General features: G+C 37.4%; 1 protein-coding gene across 1 annotated transcript in view; it reads right to left on the reverse strand.

Annotated features, from left to right (window-relative positions):
• SKAP2 (src kinase associated phosphoprotein 2) overlaps positions 1-21,299 on the reverse strand; it is a 118,900-nt gene extending 97,601 nt beyond the window's left edge. Inside the window, exons 1-3 of the mRNA XM_088150708.1 lie at positions 21,136-21,299; positions 14,533-14,638; positions 9,641-9,666 (exon numbers count right to left, since the gene is read on the reverse strand). Of these exons, the coding sequence (XP_088006834.1) occupies positions 9,641-9,666; positions 14,533-14,638; positions 21,136-21,187 (184 nt within the window). The 5' untranslated portion in view covers positions 21,188-21,299. The remainder of the gene's footprint in view (positions 1-9,640; positions 9,667-14,532; positions 14,639-21,135) is intronic.
• Between the last annotated feature and the right edge of the window lie 56 nt (positions 21,300-21,355).

Genomic DNA, 21,355 nt, shown 5'->3' on the forward strand with positions numbered 1-21,355 from the left:
GCAAATTTTTAGAGGTTTTTTTTTCAGGGGGGGTAATTATTTTATTGTATTTAGATCAAGGTGGACAGCAGGGGCTACACATAACGTTTTGGGACAGGGAAAGGTAACAGTGGTTGGTCAATAATCCAAAGATGGGGGCGGGGGCTATTTCACACATGTGGACAAAAATAGGGTTTTCTGTTTTATTCCTTTTGGGGGAAGCAATTCCAGGGCAACGGGGGGGGGGGTACTTCCTTTATAGCTGTATTAAGTTCATTTTACAGCTCGTGGGCTTAGAGTCATGAAATGTTGAGAAACCATGCAGCCAATCTGCAGCTATTTGACTGTGTCTGGTAGATGATTCTACATATATGAGTGTCATAGGTCTCATTGATTTATTTTTATCAGACTGTGAGTGTATATTTAGCAAGTTTGTGATGGGATTTAATTGTAATTATGTTATTTTAAATGCAGGTATCTAATCTAATTCTGATTTTTATCATAAACATTGTAATTCCTAATACTGTGGGGAAAAGATTATAAGGAGTATTGTAGAATATATTCAAAGTTTCACCTTAAAGATAGCATTAAGCAGACTACTTCCTCTTCAGAGATTTAGACTATGGTATGCTCTAGCCACTTCAAACATGCAGTAAAAAATACTCTAAGAACCAAACTAAGAACCAGATGCAACAAATGCATTTCATTTCAACTGATCCCAAGTTTATTAACTCTTTAAACCCAATTTTGCACATCTGACTAGTCTATCAATTTTCAAAGGGCACTGTATTTGAAACTATGAATGCTTTCATTCATTTGGTCAGGGGAATCACTGTCAAGCAACCTGAAATGCAACATTTAATCTAACTTTGTATCTGGAAGAGGAACAGAAATCAGTAAAGGAAAATGTTCATTCACTACCTTCGTAAAAGAACTCAAAGGAACAATGACCATCAGGTAAGTCTATGCAAAAGAACGTGTAGGCATAACTGAAAGTACTACAGCCTAATCACACATCTAAAAGCAAGGCATGTTCAAATGAAATGTCTACAGACTCATTAGCAGGCAGCCATTCTATTATAATCATGCATAATGCCAGTAGTGCCTTGAGCCTGTGCCAATGACAACAGCATAAATTTTGCATCTCATTTCTGCAGTCATAAAATTAATGATCAGTTTAAAAATAATTCTATATAAAAAGTTGTTATACAAAGAAAAGGCACACGTGTGTTCCTACAATGTAGCCAAGAGGATAATTAAGAGGCTAATGCTCATTAAGATATCTTCCCCCAGAACATTTTGATTTATCCCAGAATTTTTTTGCTACAAGTTTCATTAATTAAACACAGTTAATGGTTACTGGAAAAATATACACTGTTCTTACATTTTTTCTTCTGCAATTTGATCTCTTATGTTCTGATAGCAGTATATTTTGAGTCACTTGTATAGTGAGTGACCTTCCTTTATTAAACAGCACTTTTTCATTTATAGTATATATTTGCTTATTGATCCAACAGATGATGGTGCTGCTCTAATACGGGAAGCTAGATATCTAAATCCATTATGAAAGGAAGTTACTCCTTAATTTGCACTTATCACAATAAAGATTTCAGACTGACTTTGCATCAATTGATTATCAAGGAATTTTTGCTTTCTGCATGAAAAATTTCCCTATATTACAATTAATTTGTAATCAAAAGTACCACCAATATTTACCTTCTGCCAAAAAATGTGCAAGAAAACATTCATCATATACTTCAATCATTAAATTACCAAAGAAAAACTTCTAATAAAAAAAGATTCAATCCTTTTTCCCATGCTAAATTGACTTTATGTGGCAACCCAACATTAAAAATTGGGGAAAAGATGGTGATATGGAAAAATTGGATGGAAGCAGGGATATTGACTTTGGACCAATTGATAGATGATGAAGATGAACTTTTAACATATCCTATGTTAAGAAATAAATATCATCTATCAGATATAACCCAATGGCAATATTTACAGCTACAAGATTTATTAATAACATTGTTTGGACCAGCAGCATTTTCAGCTTCTGAGACACCTGAGATACTAGAACAACTTGTTAAATCCTTTCAAACTAAGTAATCTACTATTACTTTTTATTGATATTTGCTATCAATAAATCAATTTGATATGCAGATGCTAAGAGACGAGTGAAATAAAGAATTAGAGGTTCCTATATTGCCTAGACAATGGAAGAGTATCTTAACTTCTATAGCAAGAGTGTCAATGGACCTTAAACTATGACTTATACAACAAAATATTTAGAATTTATTGAACTCCATTACATTTGTATAGAAAATTATTGTCTAAGACAGCATCTTGTTGGAGGTTCAATAAGGACAATGCTTCTTTAAAACACATGTTTTTATAATGTCCTATACATACTAAGTTTGGGGAGAAAGTACAGGACTATATAAATGTGACTATGCAACAAAAACTAAAATTCTCAAAGGATTTTTTTTTTTAATTTACATACCCAATACATGGAATTTGACAATCGGACAACGTAAATGGATTCTCCATGTCCTTACTATGGCTAAAAACCTGTATTGGAACATTGGAAAGATAAATGTATGGCCCCATTTACTCAATAGATTGAAGACCTGATTACACTTGCCACCTATGAGTGGATTGCCTACAGATGTAGACTTTGTATGAATAAGTACAATGAAATATGGGGCTCATTTATGCAAAACACAGTAGGTTAAAAAAAAAAAGCATGATAGCTATATAAATGTATTAGAATATATCTGGGGGAGATGGGTGGCATACAAATTTAATATATATACATAATGTATATATATACAGTGGTACCTCTAGTTACAAACTTAATCCCGTTCCGTGACTCTGGTTGCAACTCGAGTTGGTCTCAAGTCGAGGTAAAGTTTCCTATGAGGTTCAATGTAAATACGGTTAATCTGTTCTGCCCTCCGAATTTGGTCGCACCACGAGGCAAATTTCCCCATAAAGTTCAATGTAAATACAGCTAATCCGCCCTCCAAATTTGGTCGCACCCCGAGGTAAATTTCCCCCATAAGGTTCAATGTAAATACGGCTAAACAGTTCTGAAACATATGCATTTTATTTTTAAACCTCAAAAACCTTCCAACGCCACATAAACCTTCCAAACACCACAAAACACACCACAAGCCTCACTGAACGTCTCCTTGCTACCGCGATCTCGCCCACAGGAAGCCGCGACTGCGTGGCAGCAGGGAAAATGGCCGTGGATCCGGTTCATAAGTAGAGGCAGAGTTCGCAAGTAGAGGTAAATTTTTGGGGCTGGAGCTGGTCGTATCTTGAAAAATTCGTAAGGAGGGGCGTTCGTAACTAGAGGTACCACTGTACTTGCATAATGTTTGTATTATAAAAATATATATGGAATTGTAACTTTATTGTTGTAACGACTTTATATACATATACATATATATATATCTTTGTATTCTTTTCACATTTCTTTTTTAAGCACTTGTTATGTATTTTTATTTGACAATGTGTGTACTTTTGTGTCTTTCCATTTTCCTGTTATTAAAATTTTTTAAATTATGAAAAAAAAACTGTTGGTTTTTTTGAAGCACAAATCCTTACACACACACACACTCTACTCTAATGCCAAACTCTGGACATGTTTGAATTATGGCCTCCAGAATTTAGTCAGCACATTGTTGCAGTTGCAGGAATTGTAATTCTAGCTCCTTTGGAAGACACCATGTTGAAAAAGGCTGGTCTAGATGACAAGAAGATATGGATAAATCTTATTTAGACCCCAAGATCAGGACATCTTATGGAAATTACTGAAATAAGAACAGCAACTGTATTAGTGATGGTGGGATTCCTGATGGTGGGAATTTGTTTCTGAAGTGAGAAACAAATTCCCCTTCCCTCATTACAAATCTGAATTTGTTGGGAGAAAGTCAAAGTATACCTACATGTATATTATCATAGAATGGACATTGAAAAGCACATGAGTTAGGATCTCAGGTTCACATTGACCAAAGGGCAGCATTTCTCAGTGAATGGAATTTTATTGAGCCTCCCATCTAAGACAACATAAAGTAAAGTGGGTATAAGCCTGCTGAAACTGAATAATAAAATAATGCATATAGGGCCAAGGCCTGCTTGCTTATTTATTTATTTACTTATTGCTACACCACATTCCACTGAAAGAAGGTACTCCTCCTTCAAAAGAACATTTCAGTGCTATTTAAGAAATTCAGTGCTGAGCATGTCCTAATGTATAATACAGGTACAATTCCTGATTTTAATTTTTTTAATTGTATATTATTTTTATACAAATAACTATATACCTTTATAGTCTAGAACCCTTCCACTCTACTTGCTTCTCAGCAGCATACACTGCTTGAATTTTCATTCCAGTTTTGAATTCAAGCACTAATTTTCTTTGTTCTCATCTGGTTTTGTCATTTCTGCCATCTTTATTCTTTATTGTGGAGTCCTTGGGGTTCTCTGAGCTTGATTGTTTTCTTGCAAACGTTTCGTTACCTGGCTACGTAACATCTTCAGTGCCAGAATGGGATGGGGTTTGATCTCTGTTTATATAGGGCATGCCACAGTATATAAACAGAGAGCAAACCCCATTCCATTCTGGCACTGAAGATGTTACCTAGCCAGGTAACAAAATGTTTGCAAGAAAACAACCAAGCTCAGAGAACCCCAAGGACTCCACAGTTCAACCCTGAGCTATACATATTCTCTTTTATTCTTTATTCTTGGGGGGGGGTGTTTTTCTGTGTTTTTTGTTGTTTCCTTGTTTTTAAATGTTTTTAACAATTTGTAAATCATCCAGAGTTACTGAGTCAGGAGACATTATATATATTATATATATTATATTGTTATTGCTATTGCTATTGCTATTGCTATTGCTATTGCTATTGCTATTGCTATTGCTATTGCTATTGCTATTGCTATTGCTATTATTATTATTCTGCCACCAACAAAAAGTATCTGAGTAACTTTTAGGCAGCAGCACTGATCATAAAAGAATGTATGGAAATGTCTTAACCTTATTGTTTTATAAGAAGAGTGAGAAAAGATGTTTATAACTGCAATGAAAGTAGAAAAGTGTAATATAGGAAAATATAATATATTTCCCACAAACCCCTTTTGACTTACATTCTGCACATTTAAACTACTGTTTTTCACAAGTTTGCTCCTCTTATTATACTCTGAATTCATACTTGGAATCAGAACTACATAGGCAAACATAAGAGATGATCAGTACATAAGCAGTTAAGAAGGAAATATGTTTATACTGGAGGACAGTCCCAAAGTGAACATTTTGAGGTATGTTCTATCTATCTCTATTTTCCACACTTATATCTACTTTGGAGGCTGGCTGTGGATGAAGGCAATTAGAGGGCAGTGGAAGAATTACTGAGTAGATTAGGAAAGCAGAACCTAGGGCCTTAGATTGTTTACAGCCTCCCAAATCCAGGGAGTGGCCATGGAGTTCTCCCAAAACTTACAGATAATTTTAGTATAACGTTAAACACATGGGGAGTAAGTAGATTAACTACATTTAATTTCATTCTAATTCAATTCAATCCAATTGGAGTTTTGGTACATCTGGCCCACTTGGTCCTGCCCACTATCTGGAACGTGACCTATAACATACCACTAAAGAGTCAAATGAAGCCCTGAAGTCAAAAAAAGGCTGAATTTTTCTCCATAATATAAAGGACACCGCATTGACTTCAACAAGCAACTTTCACATAAGCTAACCTGGAGAGAGAATCTAGGTATAATAATAATAGTCTGCCAGACAGTTTAGACCAATGTTTCTCATCCTCAGCAATTTTAAGATATGTGGACTTCAGCTTCTCTGAGTTGAAGTCCACACATTTAAAAGTTGCTAAGGTTGAGAAACACTGGTTTAGACTAACAGATACATGAGGCAGAGATTCTGGGACTTGTAGTCCAACTCACCTGGACGCACCAAATTAACAATGTTGAAGTCAAGACTGAGAGTTCATAGCAGGATGGGAAAATCTGAGCACAGATTTTACCCATACAAATCTAAAATATCAATGATTATATTAGGATGTGGAGGAACCAAGGGTGAACTCATCTGAAGCATTCATGTGTGTCATTTCATGAATGTTCAAGTGTTGAAGTCTAAATGTTGAGGGAAGTTTACAAAGCTAATAAGGAGAAAGTCAGACAGTCTTAAAGCCACCAACTTCACTGCTGTGCGTTTCTATATCACAGAATCTTTAGATTTCCTACAGACCTTTTTAAAAGGATTTCAACACAAAGCTGTTTCCAAAGCAGCAAGTTGAAAATGAGTTAAAGTTAAGTTTTAAAAAATGTACAAGGTTAAATATAAGTGAACATATGTCTAATGAGCAAGACAATCTTCAGACCAAACTAGAGGATATGCAGGAGGCAGGTTAACAGCCTCCAAATGGCTACAGAGCAGAGAGCCATGCATTTTATTGGAGCAGTAGCGGATAGTGGGGCTTAGATTTCATCCTCCTAGGATATACATACACACAGACGACTGACTATATGTATGTTTGTAAGTGTATGTGTGTGTGCGCACACACACACAGAGTATCAAGTAGCTTTAGTATATATAACTATGGTCAAATAGTTGAGTATCCCCTAGCTTGGGTTTTAAGACAGGAATTTTGAGAGCATGTTGCAGACACCCTCACAAAATTGTTCCCATGGTGGGTGTAGCCAGTCACAAAACATCCATCTAATAGAATATAAATAAAACATTGCTGGTTGCCACCCACCATCTTATTCTCAAAAGAAACCCTCTGGGATTTATCTGGGAAATACAGGTTCTACAGACTTGAATCTGCAACATACTAGCTTCTAATTCATTTTTTTATTAAAAGGAAAAAAAAAACCCTTAAAATTAGGTGGGGCAAGACAGTTGGTAGGCACCAAATAATGTACTAGTAGGTAAACCATTGTCCTTGAAAGCCATACTGTCATTAGAGGCATACTGGAGACCCAGAGCCTAAAATATCCAAGCACACAAATACAAAGAATGACGCACAGAACACATAAATGGCAAAGGACTTGACTCACATACTAACTGCAAGAGTAATGGATCCAGGAAACAGGATAATAATACAACCGTGCGCTGCAATAAATTCATGCCCTCCCGGTATATAAGTGATGTATTCCTTTTAGTATGTCAGGAACATCTCCAACTTTCATAAGCTTAACAGCTTTCACACAGGAAGCAATAAGGATATGCATGCACAAGATTTTATGAATGAGCCACCTTAATAAACTATCTGTTTGGAATCTAGATTGTTAGATCCATGCTTGAAGGAATGCTTTTATGCAGATGTACTTTGTGGTGTTATAACAGATCAAAAAACCAATCTGATATTTAAGTGCACATAACCATAATCTTTTTAATACTACCCTTTCTCAATTCAATGAGATGTGAGCACGAAAGTCAGAGTCCTCGCCATCCCCACGATCACACTATTGCAGCAAACTACTGAAAAAGAGCAGCACGATGTCCTTTTTGAAGAGGAGGAGGAGGAGGAGGAGGAGGAGGAGGAGGAGGAGGAGGAGGAGGAGGAGGAGGAGGAGGAGGAGGAGGAGGAGAAACTGATGCTAAGTCTTTACTTTGCTAAAAACAAGAAAAAATCCCAGCCACAAACACTTTAAAAAAGTGGCAGGGATTCAAACCAGGGTGTTCAAAATATTTCAACTTTGAAATGATCTGAGTGTGAAATGCTGAAAATGAAATCTGTACTGCATTTAACAGAAGCATTCCAAGCTCAAACATCCCCATTTTGAGCTCAAAATCAATGTCAGGGTAGGACAATTTAAGCTTGAAACATTTCCCTCTGGTCAGAACCATATCACAATACTTTCCAGCAACGTTGGGACAATATGTTTTGAGTTCAAACCATTTTGCACACTCCTAAGTCTAACTCTACTCCCTCTAGTGACACCATGTTATTGTCATGCCCTCATGGTTCTTGTCAGTCAAAAAGATTTGTTAAAATAAATGTTGCTACCAGCACCTCCCTACTCTATCTGGACAGGGCAATCTGACTCCCGTATATAGGAATTCTCCCTGGCTTGGGATCTATTTGTGGAATGGCCTTAGGCAAACGTTAATTAATCTTTATTTTTTAATCACTACTTTGAAACATTTAAAATCCAAATGTTATTACATAAGAAAATTAGGAAGCTTTCTCCTTTTGCATCTAAATCAATGCAGTTCTAGAAACACTCTACACCGTGAACTGGAGGTAATTTTGAAACTGAACACACAAATGCCAAAAACAATTGAGCAGAGTTGTTATTTTAGAGATGGGCCAGATATGCCAGCATCACGGGCATCTGAACTTTACTTGTAAGCCATCCTGAAAATGTCTTCTTTGAAGGCAGGCCTATAAACTCTGACATAAAATGAAATAAATAAATGTTACTCTCTCTGGCTCTTACCCTACTGGTAGGAGGGGGAGAATCTACTGTAGTTCCACAGATGCTTTCTTGACCTCATGCTGTGACCCTTATACCAGCATTCACAGGCTGCAGGTCATGACCTCATGAATTAGCATCATGAAAATAAAGGCCATTTCAGGTTCAGCTTCAAAACAGGCCACTGTATCAGGCTATTTTTAATGAGACTATAATGTCTGTTTCAATAAATCCATTAGAAGATAATATGCAAACCACATTTCAGCTTCCCATTATTTCAGCTCTTGTTCTGAAACTCTAAACTATGAAAATAAAAGCACCGTGTCTGCAAATGCAGATAGCCAGCTGGTGTTAGCAAGCTTTTCTGGGGGGAAAATATTCATGGTATTTGCTACAATTTGCTTCTGCTCTTTGACCAAGTATACTTCGTTCATTTATATTTTGGACATATACAGTATTATGCTGACACTTTCGTTTTGCCTGATTTTCTCAACTTGCAATCATAGGCCAAAAAATACAAAAGAGAGATGAAGAAAAAGGAAAAATACATCTTCCAGATATATTTTAAGAACCAGAGAAAAGGAGGAAACTAAAACTCCCATCCAGGAACAGAGTATTTCTTTTGCTGGGTCAAAATTTGACTTCTGATCTTGAAAGCAGCTATATGTCCTGGAAAGCCCACTGACAGAAGTGCAATATCCCTGCTTCTAATATCTCTGTAAAAGGGGCAGCATTGTGACTTACGGATTCCGCTGCATTTGACCAGCAAAGGAATAATCAGTTGTTATAAGGGACTCCTTTGAATTTTCCTTTCCAAGACAGCAGTAAGTGCAGCAACGTAGCAAGCCAAAGTGAAGAATATTTTAAACACTTCCATTTAATTTAGAATTCATGTCAGAAAGCTTTTTTAAGCCAGTGTCAGTGCCAATAGCTGGTGATTTCATCTGCAACGCTTTTTTTCTCCCAATTTTTCGTTCTTGGATAGTGTGCCTTTTTGTTTTATAAAAGCAGCAAAATATATATTAGAAAAAGGAAAGGGAAAGCTTTCCATTTTTTCCTCCAGCAGGGGGAGCCAGCATACGCAGCCACACCATATGTACGCAGCCTGAATTTTCAGGAGGTGATTGAATGCACTTAAGATCAGTTTGGAAGCTCAGCAATAATAAAAAAAATATTTAAGCCACATGCAAATGATAAAACACACTCTTACCTCTTTCAGGAAATTCTTGTGGGTAGCTGCAGGAAAGGAAAAGGAGGGGGTGGGAAAAGAGGATACGGTAAGTGTTTGCAAGTCTTAAGAAAGCCACGTTTTTTTCTCAAGTTAACAAAAAAGATAGCCCGCAACTAACCACTGGAAGGTACTTTGAATAACACCACCACAGAAATCTGATATAAGTTTTGAAGATGCTTTTCATGAGGTTAACAGTTGCACATTTGTAAAGAACAAATAACAACTGTATTATATTAGGATGCACCTAAGCTCCAACTGGAAATATCAATATATTAATATGGAAAACAGAAAAAGATTTTTCATTATAACCCTGAAAAATGCACACTAGGGATAATAAAGATTAGGTAATGCTTTAGATCAGTGTTGTCCAAACTTGGCCACTTTAAGATGAGTGGACTTCAACTCCCAGAATTCCCCAGCCAGCATGGCTGGCTGGGGAATTCTGGGAGTTGAAGTCCACTCATCTTAAAGTGGCCAAGTTTGGACAACACTGCTTTAGATAAACCCAGGAACTTGGAAAGCAATTAAGTTAAAATCTGACAACAGTATCTTGTAGGACAATACAAAGATACACCTGTACGAATATTGCTGAATACAATGTAAGACAGAAAAGGAAACGCAAGATAGCTAGAACCATTCCTGGGTCAGGACAATTTGTGACTCCGCATTGATAGGGGGACATTATTATATGTTATTTTTATTACTTTTTTCCTACTCGCATAATATATTAAAACAAGAAAACATGTCTAAAGATGCTCATTCTATTGAAACAGCTTCTATATTAATTAGCTAAATAAATAAAATCCATGAATGAACTATGTCCATACACACACCCCGGATAGAAGAGCAAAGGCTCAGGGACAGATACTGAACTTTTATTGTGCTAAAACATCTCTGGGCGAGAACCTGATCCTGTCATTACTATAGGCAAGCAACATCACAAAACACATAATTATTCTGGTATTATTTGGTGCATTTTGTTATATTCCTCAAGACTGGCTCTGGCCTCAAAACTCCTCATGGAATAAGCAATTAGGATTTGTTTTATCAATACTAAATGATATAGTGGTACTTGAAAATTATCTGATGTAAGCACTTTTCTTGATAGGTAAGAAAGTTTGTTTCTGGTAAAAAAAAGCCAAACTATCAGTGACAAACCATATCCATCATGGCAGCCACCTCTATATATTGCCAACCTATTTTTGTCACTTCTCCAGACAATCACAACTGCACCAACAATAACACAGATAATAATACAGTGGTACCTCGAGTCACAAACCCTTCTGTTCACGACCAATTCGGGTCACGAACAGCTCCGTTCGCAAAATTTTGCTTCCATCCGCGAACTCCGCATCGGGTGACGAACAGGATCCGTGGCCATTTTCCCTGCTGTGACACGTGGTCGTGGCTTCCTGTAGGGAGGGGGACTCTCCCTCCAAGCAATATCCGCCTCCCCACCCGCCTTCCTGTCCTCCCCGCCAGAAGTCGCGTCGAGCAAGGTTAGCATTCTCTCTCTTCGTACTGTACTTTGTGTCATATTTTTGTGGTTTAAAAAAAAAAAATACATATGGTTCAGAACAGATTAACCATAATTACATTGAACCTTATGGGAAAATTTGATTCGGGTCGCGGAACAAATTAAGTTCATGACCTGAAGTACCACTGTACTGTAAGCAAGTTTGACATCGATAAACCATATCTCACAAGAATAGCAAGGCATAAAGGTTTTCAGCACATAGCAAGTTTCTTTCAAAAGCATATCTACTTGCATAAAGACCAGAGAAATATCACTCTATTCTTCTGCAATGCCTCACTTTGCAAGAAATAATGGTTCATGCTAAGATTTCTCTCATTAGATGAATAGTGACCCTAGAATGGAACTAGCAAGAGTTGTAGCATTCCTAATTTCTAAAGAGGAAGGCACCATTTCAACAATTCCAGATGTACTTCTGTAAATACAAAGTACTTATAAATATAAATATAAAGTAAATATAAAGTACTTCACAAGAAGAGCAAGACTAGCTACTGAGTATTTGGAAAAGAATTCCAACAATACAGCAGATTAACAGTGGAACTAATTACCACAGTGTTTCTCAACCTTGGCATCTTTAAGATATGTGGACTTCAACTCCCAGAATTCCCCAGCCAGCATGCCTCAAGCAGGGTGTTGGATTTGATGGCCTAAATGGCCCTGTCCAACTCTACAATTCTATTCAATCCTGCACTGAATCCTGGAGGTTCTTGGCAAAGAGATTCACTAGATTGAATTACAAAACACTGCTCTTCGATTAGGCTTTTAGAAACCTGCATTGCTGATAATGTCTGAAGTTACCTTTCTGACACCTAGTGTAGGCTATCATTACATCACTTTATTCCAACAGAAACCCATGAACCATTCACAAACAGCCAGAACAGCTGCAGCCAACTCACTCATGAAATCCAAGCAAAACGGGGGGAAAAGCCAGTGGGGCAAAAATGTAATGCTCCTATCAGTCTGTCAAGCCCTGCAAGGCTAGCAAACTCAGGAAACAAGAAATCCTTGAATTTCTGGGAAGATCTTTACTGTTAACAGGGTAATGCAACAGAATCTCGAAAGCCTGATCAAACAATTTTCCAGATCAACCTATATCTAGCAGAGTTACTCCTGAGTCTTTTTCTCATACTTCCTCACCTCCACAGAGCTGAGATGTTTCTTTTGCAACGCTCTTGTTCCCAGAGCCTGCTAGACATTTCATCATATACTCATATGGAAAATGGACAGAAAGAATTAAAGTCCTTTCCTTCGTGCAAGTAGCTTCCATAGATATAGCTTCTAATTCATTATTAATTGCATCACTAGATAATTGCTGAACATTTTTACATGACCTCTGTAAACATTTCTTAATGAGTTTTTAGACATTATACCAATTGTCCATGTTTAATTGGAAGAGGAAAAGACTATATTTTTCATTCCACCCATTTAAAAAAAAAAAATCTGCTTTTTAAAGCATTCTCAGAAGGAAGATAGGAAATATACAGTTAGCAACAAAAATTTAAAAATTAACTTTACATCTTCACAAAATGGCACAGAAGTAAGAAAAGGGGCAAAAGATTACACATCTTATAAACAATTACATTTTTACAAGTCTGCAACACCTACTTATAAGTCTATATAAGTACAATAGTAACAGAAACAAATAAGCATTCTCCAGCACTAATTATGATTTCCTTACAGCTGACCAGTTGAGAAAGGACCTAAGGACTGTGTATAAGTCAAAAACAAATGTGCAGTCAATCAAACTAACCCAAAGGTGGTCCAAGCAAGATCATTAGAACGAATTTAAATATTGACCAAAAGCATTAGAATGCTAAACCAAAGAACTTGCAAATCTTGAGCTAATTCTACATGTCCTCAGTCCCTATCAAAATCCTACGTATGAGATCAGTTCAGACCTCTAGTAAGAGTTTCCCTTCTCTATAGCCTGCTGCTTGAAACAGTAAAAAGTGGAATCAAAGACAGAAAAAAGGAAATGTTGGAGAATGAATGTCCCCACTCATTCTGTTTCCACCCACTCTTTACTTTAGCCACCACCATGGAGTCCCCAGCATGGCCCTGAACACCAAAAGGTGCCTACTCTCGGCCTTAGTAGAATATCACCCAATGAAGTAGATTCCTCTGCTTCTAGTTTTGGAAGCATTTGCTTCTGTTTTAGATTAGCCACAATTTGCCATCTATACAAACATAATAAACTGTCTTGATTTTGAAACAAGTCAACTTCAAAAAAGTGGGGGGTTTTTTCAAGTTTAGATGAAAAGGTAAGCAGTGACTAATCTGAAATGAATAGAAGTACAGGCAGTCATTGACTTACAACAGCAATTAGGACTGGGATTGCCGTTGCTAAGCGATGCAGTTGTAAAGAACATCACATGACTGCATCGCTTAGCGACAGCAATCCAGGCAGTCCTGGTTGCTGTCATAACCCTGAGACACACAGATTGTTAAGCAGGAAGCAGCAAGAGTCCCAGGTAAGGAGCGTGGGGGTGTCACAGGAGGGTGGGGGAGGCTCGGGGAGGCTCGGTGCAGGCCATGCACAAGTTGGGGGAGAGGGCTGCTGCAGAGTGGCACAAGTGCAGGAAGGGCAGGGGAAGGAGGGCACAGTACGTGCGAGTGAAGGGGGGAAGGAGGGCACACTGCAAGCAAAGAGGGGAGGAGAGCATGCTGTGTGTGAGTGAAGGGGGGCAGGAGGGCACAGTGCATGCAAGCAAACAGGGAAGGAAGGCCCAGTGCATGCGAGCGAAGAAAGGCGGGGGGGGTAATGAGGCTTACCTGAGCAACCTGCGACCTTCCCTGCTGGCTTTTCTATTGACTTTGCTTGTGGGAAGCCAGCAGGAAAGGTCATAAATGGCGATGATATGACCGCAGGACACTGCAACCAATTGTAAATGCAAGCTGGTTGCCAAGCACCTGAATTTTGTTCATGTGACCGTGGGGGTGCTGCAACGGCTGGAACTTCGAGAACTAGTCATAAGTCCCTTCATTCAGCACCATCATAACTTTGAACAGTCGCTGAACAAATGGACATTAAGCAAGGACTACCTGTAGCTATATTCCTCCTCCTAGCTATTCCAGAGCAGGGTGATGACAGGAGCTTCAGCTTCCCATGTCTCCTTTGTTTGAAACATTAAATGAGAATATGATGGTATATAAAACTGATTAAATAAATAATGATTTATGCTGGATTGGAGCCCTTATTTATTTATTCAAATGGCTTTGAGTGGTTGTCAATTTTCAGTTCAGTTTTCTTATCAATAAAAGGGAAATAATAATGATAGCCTATTCCAGAGATTTGTTGCAAACTTATTCACTACTTCATACATTCATGATTACTTACTTGGACCTGATGTCTTTTATCTTCTTAACCAGCGCATCCCTCTTTTCCTTTGCTCTTTTGGATAAATTTTCACCTTTTAGGATATCTGATATAAATGTGTCAACATCTAAATCATGAAAGAATAAAGGGAGAGAGATGAGTCAAAGAAGAAATGCTAATTTTCAGAAGATAAATACCTCTATTATAGCCTTTTTTCATAAAGCAATAATAGCCAAACTATCTAATGGAGTTACTTTATCAGTTCCAGGCATAATATAATTGAAAGATATTTCAAACTGTAAATTGAATAGATTTGTTCAGTGCTCTGCTTATGCTTAGCACAGCAAATGCTGTTTTGACATTTGCCATCATTAAATGAACAAAAACCTGACAAGTTTTTATAAACTGTCAAAACGTGTAAAATATATGTACCCCCCACATTACTCAAAGAATAAAAACTGCAAGACAATAAACTGCTTCAGCACATATATGACTGTCGCAAAATCAAACTTCATCTGGCACTTTTATTAACAAAAGCCCTTTTTCAAAAGTGACTACCAGCTTATAATTTCTTTGTCCATGCTAAAGCTGATTCATCCTGGAAGTGTGTAAAAGCTGAACCCTGAAATAGTCAGTAAATCTCAAAGATGCCCACAGAACCACCTTGTGGACAGAAGTACTGCTAATATAATATGTATGCTAAAAACAACATAACATATATGATAAAATGAAGAGAACTAGTAAGTTTCAGTGTAAAACTATCACTAAAACATGGCATTAAAGTCATTTAAAGAAGTAAAACATACCACACCACTTCCATTTTTATATTTTTTCTGATGTCCTTCTGATGCAGAACTTTACCTTGATACAGACTAATTTAATCTGGATTTAATCCCAGTGGTCAGCTCCAAATGGATAGAAACAGAAGGACATACAACATACTATTAAAAGGGAATTCTCTATAATATAACCTGGAGAGGCCATTGGCTGGCTTCACATATTGCATTAAGCCATTGTTATTTTTAACTACAGTTAGTTAAATATACAGTTGGCTGTTCACACATCATGCTGAGCCATGGTTTATCAATCTCTATAGGTGCGTTCATGCAACATACTAAACCAAAGAAATCATATTATGATTGATGTATCAACCTAGTCATTGGTTCAGATGTTCATGTGTTTGTACGTGTGTTTTAAGCTAGGCAAAGTAAAGTTTCATTCAGTGGCAAGTTTGCCCATAAATAGTCAGTAAAACATTTTATGATTCTGGAAAACAAATTATGAGGAAGGGCTGCCCTATTTGTTCTTAAAAGCATATGTCTGATCGTGTTATAAATAGGATGCTGGACTATCCTTTTGGTCTCACCCAGGACTGCTTTTCTTATCTTACAAAGTTCAATTCACATGAGAACTAGCTATGCAATCTAGTTGTTCAGTTGACTGAAAAACAGATTTTCTGCCCACAATGAGGCAATTATTCACTTAATGGCAGGCTGAAATTAGACAGGCCAATTGTTATACACAACCACATTCACTGCATGGTTGGGCTAATGCCTAATCTGTGAGTCAGCACAGAGGACTTATATTTCAACCATTTTCATGAACAGAGATTGTCACAGCCCAATGGAATATGAGTGGAAACAGCCAAGTATTAGGTCTTATATAAAGGGTCAGACAGAAAATCTGCAGTGCATAATCATAAGATATTGGGCTATAAATATAACAAAATATTAACAAAATATTGGTGAATAGGAGCACTGATACCTAGGCAAGCAAAAAGATTAATTTCCAAACTTAAATAGAAGATTCTAAAGGAACAATTCCTTCTTTATGTAAGTTTCCTCTCAAAGCAGAGAACGAAATAACTAACTAGGAGTAAACTTTGAGGAATTTACTACATAATTGTGTTATTTGGCTGACAGTGCTACTTAACAAATTGGTCTAACCCATGTGTGTATATGTTGGCTTGGATCCAACAGTGTCATTCTTCTATTTCATCAGCAGAAACTGACTCTTAATGCCCCTCCTCTAACACATTGCACCTAAACCTCAAAGCTGCTGAAAAGGACTGAGAGGAAGGAAGGAAAGGAGGGAAGGAGGGAAAGGAGGAAACAATGGGATTAAAGAAAAACTGAGTACCTTTTTCCTAGATGTTAGGATGAGTCATGTTGCTTTGCAATGTCTCTGAATGACTGAATGAAAGCCAACAGAAACACAAGACAGCTAGGCTCAATATTAATTTAAAAAGAAAGCAACAGAGAGCAAGTGTACAAAAATAGGATATCCCACTTTTTTATTCTTGACATGGCACTCACTCTCAACCTTATAGAAAAGACAAAGACTCTGTTTCTAATACTACAGGCTATTTCAAAAATGTCAGTGGATCCCTTTTCTCTTCTTTAACTTCAATGTATCTCTTCTCATTTTAATACTCCTTAAGACATAGTAATTGCAAAGGTAATCAGCTTAAATGATATTCACATAATGATTATGTCTTATTCAGTTATCCAGAATTCTTTTGTGATGAACATTCATTTCAGTAATGTTCAAACTGGAAACGAAACACTATAAAAAGGGAGATCTTTATGTCTGAAAACTAAATGTAGAAAATATCAAATTCTACCCTGGATAGATTGCATTAATGGAGCATAGTCAAGAGAAATAAAGGAGAGTGACTACTATTCTTTTCATCTTGGCAGCTAAAACAGTTTTATGGGCTCAAATAGATAATCCATATTCATGGCTCACAGTCATGAAAGTTAAATTAAGAATTAACTCTTACATTAAGAGATAAGAATGAGTTTGCATGGAACAGTAGAACCTGAGAATGCTTACTGTTAGCTCATATCTCAGAACTTGTATATTACATTTCAGTGAATTCTTGTGAACATCACGTCTGTGAGAAATTAAGTCCACAATTTATGTACCCTTAGATTATATGCCCCATTGCTACAAACACTGTGCAAAACATTATTTTGAAGCTGAATAACCATACTCCAAATAAACCGGTGCCATCTTCACAAAACTTTGCAAACCTATACATACACAAATAATTCAAAAGAAGAGCTTCAGACCTCACACAAGTACAGAACTTCGCTGCTCTTCATTAAAGCATGTATGTCATTTACCAGGCAGGCTTCTGCATGAGCATACAAAAACAGGCCACTGCTTTTAGAGTTGCATTAAAGATGTACTACTCTGATTATTCAGTTAATTAAAGCAGTGGCACATTTTTTCACGCACATGGAAGAGATGTGCTTGCACAAGGTCCAAAATGCTTCTTCCAAATTATGTTCAGACCATGCACAGCTATCTTAAAACACTTAAGTTAAGATCCATTTAGACCAACTATGGCATTCTCAAATATTGTCACTGTATATGGGGACTACTGGTGGTGCCCGGGCTCATTAAAAGCATTTGGAGCAGTTTTGCAAAAGGAAATAGTAGCAGTAAATCATTCTGTTGCCTGGACACTCTCTTGGAAGTGTTATCAGTCAACTTGACTAAAAACAGTAGTTTTTCATTCCATTGGATAATCAGGGGAAAGAGGTCTAAATAGTACAGGTGAACTGAGTTGCCTGAAATAACATTCCGAACAAACCAAGATTTTCCCAAATCTTGACTAATTTTTATGTGACTGCAACTATTGTATTCAGTTCTACCTTATAACCACAGAATAACCAGATTCATACTTACTGATAAACTAATGTAGTTTGCTTTTAGTGTAAAGTGATGGGTGAACCAAACCACTGTTAAAGAGTTATGTGCAAATCAGATCAATATCAAGTGTTCATCTAGAGTTAAAAACTTCTGGCTGAACATTATGCATGAATAGAACCAATGTCTTCAAAGGTCAACATTCCAATTGTTTTTGTATAAGCAATGTACTTTTGGTACCCATCCTATTGCTGTAACTTTAGTTAAGATTTCATTCACTCTTCCCTTTGTAACGTTTTCTGTTCAAGTTTCTCATTATCAGTCAGTTTCCATAAATATACATCCAGCACAATATTGATAATAAATTGCAGGGGGGGGTGGAGGAAGATCTGGAGAAAACAGGTCCATAATTGGCCTACCATTCGGAAAGATTATGACCTGCAAAAATTAGTCGTGCAACAAAAGTATGTATCTGAAGGTTTATTTCAATCATTTATTGTGAATTTTTTTAGCTTGTTTTTAACTTCTGATTTATCAAGGAAAACTAATTCATTCATTTGTCCTTATGCCTCGAGCCAATTAGTCATATTAATAAGACCACAGTTAGCAGCAATACACAGAAAGGCCACGAGGGGTGCCCATGACTTTAGTACTATGTTCCTTTTGTCCTTTGCAGCCAAAGTCCATACATCTTTTTATTTTGGTCTGTGTTTCTCAACCTTAGCAATTTTAAGATGTGTGGGCTTCAACTCCCAGAATTCCCCATACTGGCTGGGGAAAAGTCAAACTTATTCCCTGGCAAATAGATAGATTACAACCATATGGTCTCAAAATGAGCAAGCTCTCTTCTGATACAGGATGGGTTTGCATATCAAACTAAAACATAATATGATTAGTTTGAATTTATTGCACAAAACCAAAAATTGTAGTTTGTAGGCCATGGTTAATAGGATAGCTTGTTGTATGAATCTAGCCAATTTTGGTTTATTCAATAGATCATGAGTAAACAAGTCACAGTCACAACAGGTAAGCAGTACCTGGCTGATCTCTGTTAATCTCGAAAAGCTAAGCAGAATCAGGCCCAGTTAGTTCTTAGATAGCAGACCTCCAAGACTGTAAGCTAGACTGGGAAATCAAAAATATTCTGGAAAGAGGCAACAGCAAATCACTTCCTTCTGGTTGCTGAGAAAAAGATACAGACATGTCCATGTAATCAAGAGGAGTTGAGCTCAACCTGAGGGACTTGTATTACAGCACACTTCAAAAATGATTAAGAATGAGAAGTGCCTCAGATCCCACATAAACACAACATCTCTCTGCTATTCATTACAACAGCCCAATGATTTCACATCTGGAAAGAAGATGCCACTACCTTACGAGTTACTTGTTAGAAACAGCACCATTTGTTTCAGGCTTGCTCAGAAGCCTGAAAAAAGTCAGGCTGCCTTCAGGAGTAGGTGCAGTGATTGCCTGAGACCCAAAAGCACTTCTTCAAGATAATTTTTGAAGTACATGTAACCCTAATGTTTACCTAGCATAACAGAGTATGCAAGTTAGGTCTATTTCTATTGGCACCTAGGAAGGCATTCTTGAAAAACTGACATAATACATTTTGCCAGAGCTATACTTTTTAAAAAATATATTCAAGCAATCTTTCAATCTACAGAATAACTGTTGGCTGAGATGTAATTGATCAAGACTTATTTGGCATTTAATAATTTTTCATGTTTTTTAATGGAACTACAGCCTCAGAGTTCATGTTTGAGCTGCTACAGTATTTCTCACGACTACTGTGGGCATACACACACCCAATTCATTCACTGGTTATTTGACATATTTAATGTAGTTATTTCTTGGTTATGACCATTCATGTAATAATCTATTAATATTTAAACAAAGTGTTTACAGGCCCATATATACTTGAATAAAACTTCAATCTAATGGATTGGGGGGGGGGCGAGTCGAGCTATTTACTAAGTAATATTATACTTATTCACTTAGAGGAAGAGCCCACTGACTTCAGAAGAGTGCATTTCCTTATACAAGGGTAGAGAATTTCAGCCAAACTTATGATAGAAATTTAGTGCTGGCATAAATACAATTATTTATTTATTTAGTATTTATTCACCAATAGAAAAGGGATTTAGCTTCACTTGAAAGCATATAGCTGTCAAAAGGAAATATATTTTTAAAAAACTAGAAGGCCTTCAGTCTGGGTATAATGTGCAACACAGGAAATACAACACAGAGCAATCTATTTTAAAATGTATGAAAATGTAACCAAATAGGTAAACGTCAAAGGCTTCTCTTTTTTTGGCTGAAACAAAGCTCCAACTCTACACTTTGGATATTGTTCCAAGAAAAAAAAAAAACAGGAATTCAGGTGGGCATATCCCAGCATTGTAATGCTTCTCAAGTAGTTCTCTAAGTTCTTCTTGGCTAAACTCTTTACACTTACAGTATCAGCAATGAGAATATGCAAATTTATTTTTCAAGTTAAGGTAAAAACTTTGAGAGTGTTATCTCCAAAACAGGAGAGCAAGAGTGTAAATGCCGCTTTTCAGAAGAATCCTGTTGTCAAGTCTTCCCTAGTCCAAGTCGGGGAAGGGTTTTCTTGTCCAAATATTTAAGAAACGAAAAGCCGATCATCAGCCCATCCTCCTGCTTCGTGTCCCAGCTGCTCCTCTAAGCAAAATGCCTTGATGACCCTCTTACGGAGCCCCCCGTCTATTTATTGTTACACTTGGAAAACAAGATTCTCCAGTTTAGATCTTCGGCTTCCCTTCCAAAGCAGCAGCCAGCCGCAATCACTCCCGCCCCAGAAGTCACTTCTCCATTCCGTGTCAGATCTACCCTCCCTCCTTTCCTTACTCTCCTGTAGCCGCACCATACTTCCTCTAACAAAGCGCTCCCTAGTCTCGCCACCGTTTGCAGCGATTCCCTCCCAGCCGCGCAGGGGATGTTCACCTGCAAGGAAGTTACTGATCTCCTCGGGGATGGCGGCTGAGCCCGGCATCATGACCCAGGTGGTCGCACGGGAGCTCCTTGCTAAGCAAAGGCAGGGAAAAGATATAGCCACACCCCTTTCCCGGCTCCGGGAAGTTAGTTAATAAACCTCGGGGGCGGGGCTACCCTACCAGCCTCTGCAATATAGTCGTTGCCCCGCCTATTAAGTAGTACTGCGCAT

The sequence above is a fragment of the Python bivittatus genome, unplaced genomic scaffold (genome assembly GCF_059951505.1).
Source record: "Python bivittatus isolate LINGU-HERP-01145 unplaced genomic scaffold, Pbiv_v1 ctg000610_np1212, whole genome shotgun sequence".
Taxonomy (NCBI): Eukaryota; Metazoa; Chordata; class Lepidosauria; order Squamata; family Pythonidae; genus Python; species Python bivittatus.